At 39.6% G+C, this 17,322-nt stretch overlaps 1 protein-coding gene across 1 annotated transcript in view; it reads right to left on the bottom strand.

Moving 5' to 3' along the window:
• T265_04205 (hypothetical protein) overlaps nt 1–17,322 on the bottom strand; it is a gene marked incomplete at both ends in the record, with an annotated part of 90,705 nt that overhangs the window by 52,350 nt on the left and 21,033 nt on the right. Inside the window, one exon of the mRNA XM_009168887.1 lies at nt 13,304–13,343. Coding sequence (XP_009167151.1) covers nt 13,304–13,343 — 40 coding nt within the window. The remainder of the gene's footprint in view (nt 1–13,303; nt 13,344–17,322) is intronic.

Genomic DNA, 17,322 nt, shown 5'->3' with positions numbered 1-17,322 from the left:
CTGACTAATAAGCGACAAACACACTCAAATTGTCGATAAGTAGCCATCATTTTCGAATTCCTATGAAATTTAACTCAGAAAGTTTATAAAATTTTGCACATTAACCCATTTATGGTTGTGAATAGGATATAAGGACAGAAGATCGTACGTGCATTGGTGTAGTAACGGGTGAATGGCTTAACACCTTTAATGACACAAATTGTTCAAGTTATCACTCACCAATTAGGTATCTTCAATACACATCCACAGCAAACACCCCAGCGTTAATGTTAGGAGGATAGAGACAATACAGTGTCGTCAGTAACATGAGAAATACCATCCCTAACGCAGGCCTCTGCAAACCTGGCTGATATTACGTGTACAACAGCACACAGAATTTCGGCAGATTTTATATAAATCTTTGATTAGTGAGAGGATTAAGACAGAATACAAATATATGTGGGATTCAGGAGCTGTAATAAGATTGGTTTTAGAGTGTGCTTCCTCAACCCTTCTGATGCAGATGAGCAAGTTTGGGCGCCTTTTTAATGTCTCGGGTTAGAAAATTATTGATCGTGCAGTATTCGGTGATTTAGTAACTTAGAATTTATTGCATTTTAAAGCTTTTTCTGGGTGCTTTATTAGACATGAAAGCAGTAATATTTGAATTCTCAAGTATATGAACTATATACATACCAGCAAAAAGGACGTGCTTACTGTGCAAGTACAACATAATCCGTAGAGCTTACAATTTTTCAGTAGAGGGGTCGAAGTCTTTAAATGTAGGAAAGTAACAGCTGTGGAATCTGTAGTTTACGTCGTTGACAGCATTTCATTTGAAAGCACATAGNCACATTTACCCATGTACGGTTGTGAATAGAACATAAGGGCAGAAGATCGTATGTGCGGCGGTGTAGTAGCGGGTGAATGGCTTAACACCTTTAATGGCACTAACTGCTCAAGTTATCACCCACCAATTAGTTATCCTCAATACACACCCACAGCAAACACCCCAGCGTTAATGTTAGGATGATAGAGACAATACAGTGTTATCAGTAACACTAGCAATACCATCCCTAACGCCAGCCTCTGAAAACCTGGCTGATGTTACGTGTACAACAGCACACAGAATTTCGGCAGTTTTTATGTAAACCTTTGATTAAGACAGAATATAGACAGATGTGGAATTCAGTAGCTGTAATAAGATTGGTTTTAGAGTGCGTTTCCTCAACCCTTCTGATACAGTTGAGCAAGTTTGTGCGCTTTTTTAATGTCTCGGGTTAGAAAATTATTGATCGTGCGGTATTCGATGATTTAGTAACTTAGAATTTATTGCCTTTTAAAGCTTTTTCTGGGTTCTTTATTAGACAGGAAAGCGTTAATATTTGAATGCTCAAGTATATGAACTATAAACATACCAGCAAAATGGACGTGCTTACTGTGCAAGTACAACATATTCCGTGGAACTGACAATTTTTCAGTAGAGAGGTCGAAGTCGTTCAATGTAGGAAATTGACGGCTGTGGAGTCTGTAGTTTACTTCGTTGACAGCACTTCATTTAAAAGCACACAGAAACCACCGCGTTTATTTTTGATCCCATCAATCGCGTAACTCAATGTCCTTCGGTTGAACTGTGCAATAATATGACATTTTCTTGTAAATCTGCTGCAGAAAATGCTAATGACACGTTATAAAGTGATTTTCAACGTTATTGTTCCATCCGGTAAATTCTGGTTTTTGTCGTCAAATTATGGTAGTTGAAGAAATACTGAATAAAGGTGAGCTTCTCGTTCTCCCTTGCGTGGTGGGAATACGTTACACCAACCTATCACATTGTAAGAGCACAAATACCACTTATGGTGATAGGTGAAATATCCTATACCGTTCTAATGTCCCCCATGCAATGAGATTAGTGTTGTATTTCCAATTTTTCTAGAATAAGGCTGAGCGATAGATGTAGATGAGGTCAAGTTCCGTTTATTTGTTGGAATAAGTCAAGAATGTCAGTCCACCATTGCATCATAGAATCCATTCACAACGGCAAGATACTGTCGTCAATAGTTGGTACCAAGGTGATCGGTAAGGTTGAGATCATTCCAACTTCTATGTGATCCATAACGCATGTCCGATACCGCTTTGGGGCCAAGTAAGTATACACTGAGCAGTTTTGCAATGGAATATCTGTGTTTTAAAAAATAAGCCCCACGGCTGTGGCGACTTTATTAGACATATTTCTACTATATGAACATACCCACCGAACGGAAACCCAATTCTGATCACAAAATATGAACAAAACGTTTCCTGACCAGAACTTATGCAAGTATCAACCAGGCACATTTTATTGTACAGTTTAAATGTGAGGTTATAAAGATTATAAGCACAATCAGCAAGGCAGAACCGGGGAAAATATATGGGATCAGTAGATATACAGCCTGTTAACGTCATGAGTATTAGATAAGTTAAACTGGTTAACCAAATATCTGTTTTCAGTTGTTTTCTGTCTTCAAATTTATATCCCTGTCCGTGATATGATGATAATTATCATTTGGAAGTTTCAGTAAATAAACTAATGCCCAACAGGTGAATGGACCGGGCGTTCATAGTCAGAAAATTAGAGTAGCTTATGGCGCAGGTGCGGCCAGGATTGACGATGAGTAACAGTGTTTATCGTGTTATCACAAGAGTTTAACTTCAGGAAGCATGAGCGCTAATGAACGTGACAAACCTCGCCCTCATCAAACAAAATTGGATGACCATCATTCTCCTGTTAATGCACCTTGATTCATCCATCATGCCCTGAGTTATCCAATTTGCAAGTGCAAACAGAGTTGCTCTTCTTTGGGGAAGGTTACAACCATAGGTGGCTGCTTTAAGCTATTTTTGACCAAACGGACGTGTTTCAGTGAGCAAAGTNCGTTGATCAACACCAACATTCAGTTTGCTACTGAGACGAAGATGGACAGAACGGTTGAGGGTTCCGCACCCATGGATTGATAAACATACACTTTATAGTATGTGCTATCATGTACACGGCTACAGTCAATTAATACAAGACCGCGCGTATCAGAACAGGTAATGGAACTGGCGATTGTGCACTTTTGAATTGAATAAACATCCTGTTACGGACTTGAATGAAACGTTACAAGACTGCAGTGCATCTGGGCAGGTGCATTTGAAATCCAAAATGACGTGTATTACCAACATGTACTGCAATCGCTTGCAGTTAATTAATCATTCAGCTTTACATTTAACTTGGTTCGGTGCGGCATTCCAGTGATGTCGTTTTGTGCACAAGCAAATCACGTTTACACACTGAATTCGATTTGTCCTGGCCGAGCAAAATTACTGGTGTCTAATATTATATTACCATTGGATTTTGAATTATTGGACATTTATAGTAATGTTGCACCTGCTAAATTCTGGGTTTGTTTGTTTTCCACGTTCAAGTGCAAGGCAGTTTAAAAACGGGTTGGTATAATTTCTAACTGATTTTACGTTGATTTTACGTGTTTGTCGTAACATCCGACCGTCTGTGTGATATATCAAGTGGCCATATTGTGAAACACAGCTTGACATAACCATATTAGCAAGCCGACATTCATCTGCAGTTTTAAACAGCTACTTAAGTTATAGCTTTTAGGAACTGTTTGGCGGAACGTACCAACACTGTCAAACTATGGCAGCCACGAAGTACGCTCTTCATATTGTTAAATCAATACAAGATTGCGTTACTATTTAAACCAATCAAGTCGAAAAGTGCAAAAGTGACGGTAAGCTACAAGCGTGATCTTCTGAATTTCACTCGAGCAAAAGCAGAACAGAATAAAACGTAATGGCTTGGAAAAGTACACTGGAAACAACGCTTGAGCGCCTAATGTGCTAAGAATTGACTGTGCCTCACTTTCGTGATTCCATTGGTTAAATTTCATCGTTAAGCAGGTGCGTAATAATTGTCCCGGACAAGCCATAAATTCTTCTGAATCGACTATGAAGAACTGTAAAGCTGAATTGTCATTTATGAGCTCATTCTGTCATGCTACCAGAAACATAAATGTTTAGCCTTTAAAGTTTGTCCTCAAACTCGCAATAACCTAGAAAGTTCATTGCAGAAGGAAAAGTGTATTTGAGTAGCACGCTTGCTACGACAAACTTGTAGCGTATCATTGTATTTTGCGGGCTCCACTCTACTGTGGTGCGCTTCTATGTTCTGTTGGGTTTCATAATATGCAATCAAATTCAGCGCGTACGTTCCTCGCAAATTTAGGGTTTTTTATTTCGTTAATCATCTGTTTTTTGTTGTTGTTAGTGCTTGTGTTATAATTACTACTAACCTTATTAAATCATGTACTACTTATATTGCTGTTACTCTTTTGATTCTTTTATTACTTCGGACATATTAATTATCATTCATTTGTGAAGAGCATGGTCACAAACGTGAAATTGAACGTAGACGATAAATGTGAACGTATTACAGGAGAATTCTGGACAGAACGAGATAAGCGACCCACTTGAAGTCGTGCCTCCATACAGTCACACATGAATGTTTGGCATGGAAACTCTCGCGTTAAGGCCAACAAGAGAATAAAGAATAAACACTGGTCTATGTTCTTCGAAGCATGTTAGGCAATATCACAGTGAAGTATCGCATATCTGGCGTAAAATAACCGTCATGCTAGTTGTGATGTGAGAGTCAATGGCAAAAATGTACACTCAACAACATGCATCACGCATAAATCTGTTCCAGACACGCAGAGATATCAAAATGGCAGGCAAATGCATGTCAGTCACTGTGACCTTAAGAAATCCCAGTCTGAAATAGCCTTGGCGGTTAGAGAAAGACACATCCGTCAATAAGAATTCATCATCGGCTTTTTATCAAAATTTGACATCACAATCGATTGCATGTAGGGCTTAGATTGTGGAAAGGAGACATTCATGCATTCCACACATCCGTTGCCATTTATATTACTATGGCTATTACTGTAACCGTTGCTAATATGGCTGCCGTTGCTCTTATTTTTATTTTTTTATTCCTATGTAGACAGTTTCACTTTTTTAGGTGGCGCTATAATTTTGCCCACTTCAAGTTTGCTGGATTTTTCTAGGTGCCCTTTTCGTTCATAATTTATTGACATTCCAGATTGTCCTATGCATGTAGCAGCGTTTTTTGAAATGTCAAGATCTTTCTGGTAACCTGTGTATTCCAGTTTAGGGGATTTGCCACCGCCCATTATAGTGTGACAGTTTACCATTCTGAGTTATTAGATCATAAATGTTCACATTTAATGAAGTTCTGTGTGACATCTTTAGCCTCGCATTTGCATATTTCAATCGGACTGTGTTCTCACAGTTGTTGTTATTTTGCCTTTCGAAGCTAAATTTGCATTTTGTCTGGTTATGGAGCATGGTGGTTGAGTTTGTCGATGCTGGCATGCATTTAGTAGACAGCATAATTTGCCTCCTTTATTCACGCCGTTATGCTCGGAAATTTCATTCGTCTTCATTGCAAATCACCCAACCTTTTGTGCGCTGTAACTATCATATTATCATCTACAATTTAAAGACGACATGCGCTGAATGCGAGCACTTTGCACCCACGTATTTGTATTTTTCTGATAAGAATATATGTCTTAATGCATGGCTTGCATTAAATTGTGGTCTCTAGCTGTGTGATTTCGCGATTTCCACTTGAGCATGTCAATAGCTATTTTTTAATATGCTTCATTTCAGCGTGTGTTGTAACCTCTACGGATTTGACCCCCTGATGTGTTGGCGTTTCCCGGTTCTACGTGTTTTTCAACTGTACAATGTTGTGTGCTTAATTTTCTGAGCGTTTTGCATATCAAGTTATTTACCTTCTTTATATCGCACAAAGCTGCGGAATTAATAAAGCAAGGTTAGCGTTATGTTAGTAGCTAATTGACGTACAATTTCTCAAAAAAAGTTTGCGCGATAAAATTTATTGATGGACTGTTATTTCACATATAAAACTAGTAATCTACCTTAAAGATGTACTAAATTGCAATAAGAAATCGCTACGCAATCATAATCATGGAAATGCGGCTAGCAGAGCGTTTGGGATCCTAAAAGGACGATATTTTATATAGTGATCATAGCTGAGCAAGCATTTGCGACGAAGCTAAGTTCACGCATTTGTTCGTAGACATGGAAATCTAGCCATAAACAGCAAAAATCGGATAACCCTCATTACTGGACTGATGCAGTTTCTTTCTTCCATTGGCCCGTGTGTTAGTTGATTAGAAACTGTAAATGCAGGGCAATGATTCGGTATAAACAGGATGTAAACACAGGTGCACATTTTTGAGTCTCCCCGGTTAGTCAGTCTTCAGTTTTCAAGGTAAAATACACACTGTTTTTTTTGATGCAATCATGCTGCATCTTTTAAGCTTGCCTTATGCATCTTTATGGATGCGAAACACATTTCTTAGTTTTTAATTTTTGAAAGTCTTATCCCACTAATCTTCGCGGTCCGCGTCATTTTTGTGACGTTCTTACTAATAGGCTTGGAAGGAGATTAGTCCACGTGGAATTTTGTATATCTGGGTTCCATCCACAAGGAGATGGGCGCAGAACCAACCCATATAACATAGAGTAGGGCAAGGATTTTGGATTTCTGAAGTCACGAAGCGCGGTAGCAGCACTAAAATGCTTTTGGTGATGCGTAAATGGTCTGTCGAAGGGCGTGTTGTGAGAAACGCAGTATAGGTGGTTTTATAAATGTGAAGATGCTGGTTGCCCTGGAAGGAGAAATTTTTATCAGCACACGTTTGCCGGAAATTATTCCTCGGGCCACCAATATAAAGCCGAGAGAACGCAATCTGAGGCGTCACACGATGAACATGGATTACGCTTGCGTGAGGATAACAGCAATCACTGTTCTCACTAACTTTTTGGACACATCGGTGTACTTGAAACAAAAAAACCTTGGATCTCTTCTTTTTTTGATGTCTGCAAGTGGCACAAATCAGCCTGATTCTGAGATGCAGCTCCCAGATCCCACATATATCAAACATCTCTAACGAATTTTCTAACAAGTCATGTATATTTATTCTGATAGGAAAATGCAAAATGAAATTCACTGATAATGAAAAACCCTTGCTGAGCGCCTTCCATTATGAATAAATATAAGACCAAACTGTATGTTCTTTATTTTAGGTGGCACAAAGCTGCTTACTGTAGTATTTGTGTATACAAGCAAAAGATCGATTGCATAGTTCGTGACTTTCATTCACTAAACGGACAAAAGTCATTCGGTGAAAAAAACGATGGTAAATAACGATAACGCGTGGCAAATTGGGTCATCGAAACCTGGCCATCTTTTATCTGATGACCTGTGCTAAAACATTGCACTGTTTCTACTTACAACAACCAAGTGCAAACCTGTCAAGCGGGGTGTAAGTTCAAATCTAGCATGAATGTCACGAAAATGAGTGGTGGCAATTAATCAGGAAAGGTTTTAATCGCATTGGTTGCAAGAGCTTGAGCTGACGTAACACTGTAGGATTTTTTGCGTCTAATATCAGACGCACTTTGGGTCCTTGTACTGTTAGTATGGTTACGTGTACTTCTTGTTAATGTTCCGGCGTTGGTTGCGTACGTCAGGGCTATGCAAACTGGGCACAGTGTGTTACTAGAAACGCCTCCTTTCCTCAAAACATACATTGGGAATTTCTCCTTTTTGACCGTTATACAGGCAAACAATTTGGAGGTGCATATATCTGCCATCGTATAACGTTGTAAACACATGATGCATCATACTACATCCATTCAAATTCTGGACGATAGCAACACAAGCGGTGGTCTAGTTAGTGTTAGATTTCAGTGTTAGATTTTCAGTGTTAGATTTATACTTGTTATCTTGTGGGTTACCGTCACTGTCCGAGCAGCGCTATTAGAAAAAATATGACCAGCTATTTGTATGCATATAGTGTATTTACCAAAGGCCAAAAGCTGTACCATATTAGGAAAATTAGCGTGCTTTTTATAAACCACCCTCTCAAATAAAAGTGTTTTTGGAAATATGCATAGTGCATTATCAAACATTTGACGAGCGCAATGGTTTATAAAGGTACGGCCTTGTTTACTTATGACATCACATGTCCAACACATCCAGCACGTGAGTTTAAACAAAACAGTGGAAATGAACGAAAAGCAATTTACTGTGTGCCATAGTGCTACCATACCGTGGGATTAGCAACAATAAACGTCCGGCTTGTCTAAGCTGCCACTGTATTTACCGCATAGGTTTAGATTTGGTATTACCGACCCGAAGTTCCCCGAAATAAACAAATGATTTACGCACAGATTCACGCTGTTTGCTTCGTACGAATGGATTTATATAATCGTATATGCATACATTACCATGCTAATCAGGGCAACACTGTTTGGATCTGGTTACTAAACGCAACAGATAAGTGGTTTATAAGCGACTTACCCAGAACGGTGTGTATCTAACATCCGCGTATGGCATAGAGTGCAAATTGTCGCATCTTTTGCATTCTAAAAATAATAATACGCAGCGGAAACGTGCTTCACTGATTCTTACGTCATCCGATGTCCGCGATTTCAAAAGCTTGACACACTGACTCCATATTATCCATCAAGATAAAACTCCGGCTTGCCAGATTCCAAGAAAAGCACTGCACGTAAATTAGCTACGGAAGGACTGTTGGGTAAAGGATAATGAGTGTTCAAAATATAGTTTTTGTAATTCCTTGAGAAAACCGAACTAGGTGACAGGTACAAGTGTTGTCAAAAGCAAATGCGTTCTTCTCAACCTCAATGGCAAATTAACGATTTTAAAGTGAAACGCCTGTCGCAATTGGTCACTTGGGTCTATTTAAAACAAATTTGCAATTCCTTTTACCAGATCTGCTTAGCGTTCAAAACTATTCAGAGAAAATCTACATCGATAAGCTTCACGGCCTCCGGGTGAAACTTTTGTCTCCAGTTTCAGCCAACCAAATATGTTGATGTTATGTCAGCTTGCGCATTTGTTCTCCCAATTCTACACACACAAGTGAAAGAGCAACTAACACCAGGTTAGTTTTGATCTTAGCGGAGCTCAATACAAACGGGTGAATCGGACATGTCTGGTGCATACTAGAGTCACACAGAATGCACATTTTTAACAGTAACCAGAAGATGTGTCCACATTCGAAAGTATAGCACCGAACTCTGAGTTGTCGTAATTAGCATCTTTGAGGCTAGATGGACTTACGAGGCACTATCGACCATTGCTTGGATTAAATTATACGCGTGTACCACCCAGCCAGCAGGCGATGAAAAGAAGAGGATCTTTCTCGCAACCATTGAGAAACGCTTGAATCATATGTGCACTGATTTATACCAAAATGATAAGAAATCGTATGTGAATATCCGCAAGGTTGTTGACTNAATAATAATACGCAGCGGAAACGTGCTTCGCCGACTCTTAAGTCATCCCATGTCCGCGATTTCATATTATCCATCAAGAGAAAACTCTGGCTTGCCAGATTCCAAGAAAAGCGCTGCACGTAAATTAGCTACCAAAGGACTGTTGGGTAAATGATAATGAGTGATCAAAATATGGTGTTTGTAATTCCTTGAGAAAACCAAACTAGGTGACAGGTTCTTTTTCTACAAAAAGCGTAACCAGTCACAACGGCAAATTAACAAATTTAAAATAAAATGCCTGTCGCAGTAGGACACTTAGGTCTATATAAAGCAAATTTGCAATTCCTTTTACCAGATCTGCTTAGCGTTCAAAACTATTCAGAGAAAATCTACATCAATAAGCTTCACAGCCTCTAGGTGAAACTCCTGTTTCCAGTTTCAGCCAACCAAATATGTTGATCTTATGTCAGCTTGTACATTTGTTCTCCCAATTCTACACACACCAGTGAAAGAGCAACTAACACCAGGTTAGTTTTGATCTTAGCGGAGCTCAATACAAACGGGTGAATCGGGCATGTCTGGTGCATAATAGAGTCATGCAGAATGCTCATTTGTAACAGTCCATACATACAGTAACCAGAAGATGTGTCCACATACAAACGTGTAGCACCGAACTCTGAGTTGTCGTAATCAGCATTTTTGAGTTTAGGTGGACTTACGAGGCTATCGCACTACTGACCATTGCTTGGAGTAAATTATATGCGTGTACCACCCAGCGAGCAGGCGATGAAAAGAAGACGATGTTTCTCGCAACCATTGGGAAGTGCTTGAATCAAATGTGCACTGTTTTATACCAAAATTATAAGAAATCGGATGAGAATATCCTCAAGGTTGTTGACTGTTCCAAACAAATAATACTTGAGGTTTGTCGCATCCTATATCCAAGCAAGTGGTAGCTCCGCAAGCGCTTATATTGTAGTCTTGTTGTTCTGACATCGCAAACGTGATAGTGATGTTTCGGAGCATGTTCGCAACAAATCATTAAGGCCCACACGTAGATATTTCAGACGTGTAACCTAGTATTTGAAAGCCTGTAGAACACGCCAACTCAGCCTGAGGGGTATAAGCACTCAAATTACTGCATCCTAAGATGCTAGTTATGACTGACCTCGTTCTCGTTACTCTGTTTATTGCACATAAAAGCACGTACGTCCGCAGTGTGAACCATGATTTATTGTCCTTACAGTTTCATCATTGACGTCCTCACAAGAAGCTTTCTACAGCAAATGTTACGACTGCTATAAAATGTGATTGTTTACGATATTCGTGCTCATGCCCATTTGTTTGCTTGTTTATTTGAATCAAACAAGTGGGAGAGGGCCTCACGCCAGGTTGGTTAGAGTTATAACTAATCGCATTATAAAGTATGGAAGGAGTCACGGAGGGCAACAACTGCATCCTAAGATGCTAGTTATGACTGACCTCGTTCTCGTTACTCTGTTTATTGCACATAAAAGCACGTACGTCCGCAGTGTGAATCTTGAGGCGTTCGAAATCAAATATTTTTTACTCAGCACAACTGTGTGAGAAAACGTCCTATGTGCCTATTAAAAACGACAGAAAATGTCTGGACGAGGTTTGCACCCAGAGCAGAAATAGGTCTGGGGTTCGTATGAATAATATTGCTTATTTCGTGAAACGAATGTCGGATAAATTTGAACTGACTATATTCTTATACATATACTCGCCCTAACGGTGTGCTCACCTTCGCTTTTCTGAAAATATTTTTACAAAACCAGCACGTATGTTCATTTTGGACATAATTTTGCCAGTCTGAATCTTTCTAGCCAGAATAATCTCTCACGCGTTCCTTTTAACCAAGTACAAGTTATGGCGAAGCAGAACAAAATGGCACATTTAGGGCTCAGAATGTGCCTGACAAAAATTAAAGTCAAAATACAGCGTAGTAGATTGACGTATTGGAATCCGAGATTTCGGTTGCCTCAAGCGACATTTTCAAGGATACCCACAGCATCCAAAATGTCGGAACTTTCTCTATTTTTAATCCACATGGCGCTCAGTCATTTTAACTGCGTTATAGCTGAGTTTCACCTAAAACTTTGAAATGCAGTCATCTAAAACACGAAGTGCTTACACCATACACTGCTTTATCTACCCAAAATAACAAAGTAACACAGTGTCAATCCAAACGTAAGTTTAGGTGTTGGTTTGGTGCGAGAACGGTGGTTCGAAATCGGCATGCCACATAATTTACATATTGGTTTTAGTGCATGTCCCATAGCGTTGCGCATAATTGGAGAGTGTTATAATTGGCAACAATTAAGAAGTAGACTAAAGGTACTAGTTGAAAATTGACCCAACTTTACGGTACGCTCAGCCTAGGAAACCTAGAATTAGTACAATACTCTCGAATGAGTTGCGTGTGTTTGGCCTTCATAAACATAGCGTGCACAACGTTTAGGCTACAAAAAAGCTCTGTGCATTCCTTCAGATTTCGCAAATCATTTATTGATTGCCGACACTTGTTCACTGATTTAACGACAGGCTTGGGTAGTCGCTATCTCCCAGGTACTTTATAATGGTTCATTCCAAGCACTGTCAACTGGTTTGTCAAGGGGGCAAATTCCATTTGGTACAGTTTTACTGACATCACTAGATCGCATTTGTTATTCTGAACAACGACACATGACAAAGGGTGTAATACAGCTTTAGTATAGTATGTTGTTAAACTCTTCCTCTGTTGCATGTTTTTATTTGCACCAATTCAGTGATAGAATGCCAAACTGCCGGTATGTCCCAAGTAAAATGAAAGCATGCAAAGGACAGTAGCCGGAAATGTGAAGTTTGAGAGTGTATGAGTGCTTAAAAGATGTATATCGGTAACACTATTTTGCTTATCGCCTTCAATTTTGTTTCCGGTACCGCACGCACAATCTTGTGGGTTTTAGAGCAAAGGGAGTGTTTCGCCATATCGGTTATATTCTAGCTCAATTGACTGAGCGTATCATATGCTTTGTTGAAGAGAAACCGCGTACTTGTTTGTGAGTAAGTTGAGAATATCTTGTGCGCAACTACAAGCACAAAATAAGCAACAGAACGTGCGCGTTATTATCACGTTTGTGTGCGGTGAGAGGCAACCATTTATACTTCCGCATCCGCCGTAAAAATAAACTGTTACATTTGGCACATGCACTTTGCACCTATTTGCCGATTCTCAAATGTTTCAGTTTCACTTAGGCAATTAACGTTGCCCGCTTTATCCAAACGATACAGTCCGATTTATTATCTGGTGCTGCATTATCAATTAATTATAACGCTTCATAATTGAAAAAAGCAATAAGTACGTTCAATTGCCTTGATGTAACCGTACCACTCTTGTTGCAATGCATCCGATATTCCATTAAACGCACGACGGCATTCTTTGTAGAAGAACCTGGAGTAATCAGTTAAATGCAAAACTAAAGATAGTGCGCACGCGCATAAAGGTAGTCCGTGTTGATGTTGCAATTGCCTAATTTTACGTTGTTTCTATTGTTGCGCTCAAGCGGGAAGTGGACTACAAGGAGGTTAGTTTGCGCAAATACAATCATTTGTATATCAACTTAGTTTCGACAGAAGACTCACCTGAAGTCCAGCTGAATTTCTTGAATTTGATGTTCTCACTTCTAGCAATGGACGGTACAGATAACATATCGAAAATGTTCCTGTAATCAAACGAGATACACAGACCTTGTCACACCGCGTGTACCCGCGTTCGACCACAAACACACCAGTTTAAAACAAGTTTTACATTGGATTTCTGGGAAACATTACCAAAAGTTCGCTATCGAATCAAAGAAAACATTGGGAAACTAGCGTTTTGATTGTTTCCTGGCGCACATTAGGACAACCGGTCAGAGATACTTACCTGCCAAAGAAGCACTTTGAACTGCATATCGTCTGGACTCCTAGACGCAATGAAAAGCGGATACCAACTACTGAGCTTACTTACCCGCTGAGTTCCAAACCACATGAGGATGCAATTTTACGCCCTCATATTCCTGCAGACATTTAGAGTCTCCAAACTCACAATAATGTTTCTCTAACTACATAGATGTATAATTATGCATATATTGTTCCCTCGAATTGCCCATACCCCAAAGAATCCGTGAAGAAGCCGAAGGGCAGACATGAAATAGTCTGTAGCTTTCACAGAATTCCAAGGAAACTGGTGTACTTTCGATGCATACGAAGAAAACACAGGCCGTGCAAATTAAAATGCGCCATTGTGAATGTTTAATCAACGCTTATAACGCTGTTCGTTTGATTGTACATTACAAAAATTCAGAACGTATGTACAGTTTTTGTTCGATGATATTACCAGTTGCGCACGAACAAATACAATCAAAGCATGCGATATTTGCAGTGTTATTCGTGATTTCTAACGCTTGCTGTACATCTTCGGATATAACTTTTATTTTTGGTCAAAATTTCAACTCCGTATAATCTAGTTAACAATTGTCGAACAGATGGTACGTTTCCTATTATTGAGGCGTGATATACTATATTGTATCAACGATTCTTCAATTAACGAGTAATGTCTATCGCAGCAAAAATCTGTGGAGGTCTTGTTTGACTAGGTGTTAACAATTTCTGACACCATAAAATGTACATGCTGCGCTCTGCTACCTGCCATTTATAGCCCCCTGCTGTCAGTTGTAGTTTATATGAGGTGCTTGAGATTTGATGCTTTATTATGTTCCCTGTGGCGTTTAAATTAAGCCAAATGAAGACCCAGGCTGTCTGAAAATTTGTCTCTCAAATAGAACAATTTGGAGACAGCTGCACGCGGTAATGCGCCACAGTGAAAATAAAAGGCGAACTAGTACTTAACTTCTGTGAACAGACTAAGGTGTTGGTAGCTACTTTCTAAGACATGATATGTGTCATAATTCAAAAACATTCGTTCTGCATTCTTCACTTCACCAGGTTTAATACCAAACCATGGAGCTCAATCGTCTCCCTGTTGGTTCTGCACAAAGTATTTGGATGTGTCTGCAAAACATCCACAAGAGCCTTGAAATACAAGATTAGGTCTAAGCATGTTTTGACAGATGGCAGTCGCCAATCTCGCTTTTTCAATAACTAAAAGCATTTGCTGATACACGCCGTGACAGGGAATAAAGTCATGTCTTAAGAATCATGTTTCCAAAGAGAAACTACCCACAAAGTTGCTGAAAACTCCGACCACCCACCAATGGTTTCGCTCTTCATGGTGCTAATCAGGTGGGTGAAGACCAAATTAATTAGCAAACGGGTGTACATCTCGGAAAGAGTCCAATTTGAGTTCAAGTAGAACATAATGTTGAGGAAGCTCGGGGACTGCACATACCTGACAAGTCTCAAGAAGGGCGAAACCGGTCAGATAATGGGTGAGTAGTCTCCTTCATGAAAATATACTGCAATATCTCGAATATCGTGCAAACTGAAACATGAGGCGGCCTGTGTAGAGCACATTCAGTTGTAGAATATCATAAACGAGAGATTCAGTTCAGTTTCTCGTGAAAACCAAATTGATTTTCAAATGAGATTGTTTCTCAAAAATCATGATTCAACTTTATATTTTGTCTGCGTATTGTGCAAAACCAGGCAGTACGTTTTCCATCAGTCATGTTTATTTAGTTGCTGTTTCTAAACGTTTGATTCTGTACATCTTACCGCCTCCTTTTGGTACAAACGTGTCTAGCAAAAGCTGGTCGGCTGATATCGGGAGTACAGTCAATGAAATGGACCAGTGAACATGCAACACTTGACTCACATCAGCCGTGGAAACGTGTGCACTGTGACTGATTGCTAGTGTTCGTTCGAAGAATCCGTTGGTAACTCAACTTTGCGTCTTTGTGTATGAAATCAACTAACTGGATCATTCAAGACAGACTGGATGGCAGAGATCACTTTAGCACAAAGCATCATATCGTTTGGAAGATGCTTGCATTTTTGCAGACACCTAAAAGTGTAATTTCGTACATTCGTGCATTCACCTGCAGGCTTTCCCATCAGTTACATGTGCGCAGAAACGAATTGGGCGTTTATATGGATTTTTTCAATACAAGAACGCATCGTCAAACACATCCCAAAAACGGGAAAATTTTAAGCACCACTCCAGACTAATGGACGTTTGGGAAATAAGAAGGAGATTATTTTGCGGGTTTAGAACTTGGCTGCGTAAATGTGACTGGACATGAACTTTGGTAGGTGTAATAACAAAGCTCATGGACAGGCGCAACTGATAAGCCTGCTTGGCAGGTGCTATTGGATCAAATTTTATGGTTCATTTATTTATGAACTGTAAGTCTATATGGTTGAGGAAAAACAAAATGGAACAAGAAAGATTACATTTGGAAATTTAAAAAAAGCTTGATTTTGGCACGTAATCTGTCTCTATGTTGTCAGCTCAACGACGTAGGGAATAATATTCTGAATTTCTCGTTCATTTCTGTGCATCTTACCGCCTCCTGTTATGATTTGAATGTCTAGTTTATTTGGGCGAAGACTGTTTTCTTTGGGACACGTATCTTCAAAATATGCGGCCATCACACCATATGCACTAAAGACTAGAACTTGTACAAATATTACGTTGGCCAAACTGAAGCGTGGGAAATATTGTCAGACAATAATATTCCCGCGAAATCCGGGAAACCTGCTACTGGAACTATTGATGACCATCCAGCAATCAACGCTCTAATCGCACAGTTAGGAAGGAGAAACCAGAATGGTTTAAAATGCATTAAAATTGTTATATCGTTAGTAACATGTGGGGAAATGTGGGTTTTCAAACAGCGTCCAAATTTTCGTCTTTTTCACTTAAAACTCTCCAATAAAAAACAGCTGGTAATTCTACTTTGATGCCATATTTTGTTCTACCATCGAAATTGTTACTTATTGAACGCGATTTCGTGGTCGTTTGGCTCAAAATGCAACAGAATGTGGACATTTTGATCGAGCTACTTATGCTGACTCTCCACGTGCTAACCCCTGAAGTTGTTGTTAAAAATATTAAAGCCCAAAAATGTGCAGCAAGGCGTACGTTTTATTGTTCTGATTAACTCAATGAAAAACCAGTATACCTCATAAAATCTGCAATTCAATGTTGTTCCTAAAGCTGAGTAAACCAGACACACGCGATGCGGAATTACCGCTTACGATTAGAAAAACAAATTGAATTTCTGGTTGAGATAAATAATTAGTGTGGGCGGAAAAAACAATATCGTTGGTGCATCACGCCTATTTGAAGTAGTGCTGTGGCACTCAATAAACTGTTCAGACGGAAAGCATCGTCCAAGCAAAGCAACGTGTGTGCATCAGATCTGATCAATACCATAACCGTACACGTTCTCACCCTAGAATGCAGATGATCTTGGTTGCACTTCATCGAGAGCTTCTGTTTTGTACGGGGTGGATACACAACTGCGGATGCGTTAAATTTGTCGTTGATCGGTTGACGCGGCAGTGGCTCATAATTTTGCTTTGAGTGTTACTCTAAAATTAGTGAGCCTTTGTTTCCAGACGCGAGATGGCCTGTTCCGAGAAGTGTGCATAGTCGGGATGCAAACTTTGTACGACCGTACGAGTTTCTATCTTTATACTTTTGAGTCGAGCATCGCAGCATATGTCCAACAATCGTGTTCTGGTCAACTCATTCCTCCTTTGCCCTGTTCTGTGTTGCTTTATTTCATGTCATTCAAGTGAACGAACACCTAAAAACACGTTAGTTTTGTGCCACGTTATTACAACAAGCATTGGTGAAAATGTATTGCCCGAACACCTATCTTGTAGAAAATCACATGCAACTGTTGAAGCCATGTAGCTACAATACGCTGAAAACGAGTCCCGGTAGCATATTACCGTATAAACAAGGAACTGATAGAGTGACCCTGGTTAGATATT

The sequence above is a fragment of the Opisthorchis viverrini genome (assembly GCF_000715545.1).
Source record: "Opisthorchis viverrini unplaced genomic scaffold opera_v5_66, whole genome shotgun sequence".
Classification (NCBI taxonomy): domain Eukaryota; kingdom Metazoa; phylum Platyhelminthes; class Trematoda; order Opisthorchiida; family Opisthorchiidae; genus Opisthorchis; species Opisthorchis viverrini.
The sequence above is the reverse complement of the archived record's forward strand: the minus strand, read 5'-3'. Positions and strand labels throughout refer to the sequence as shown.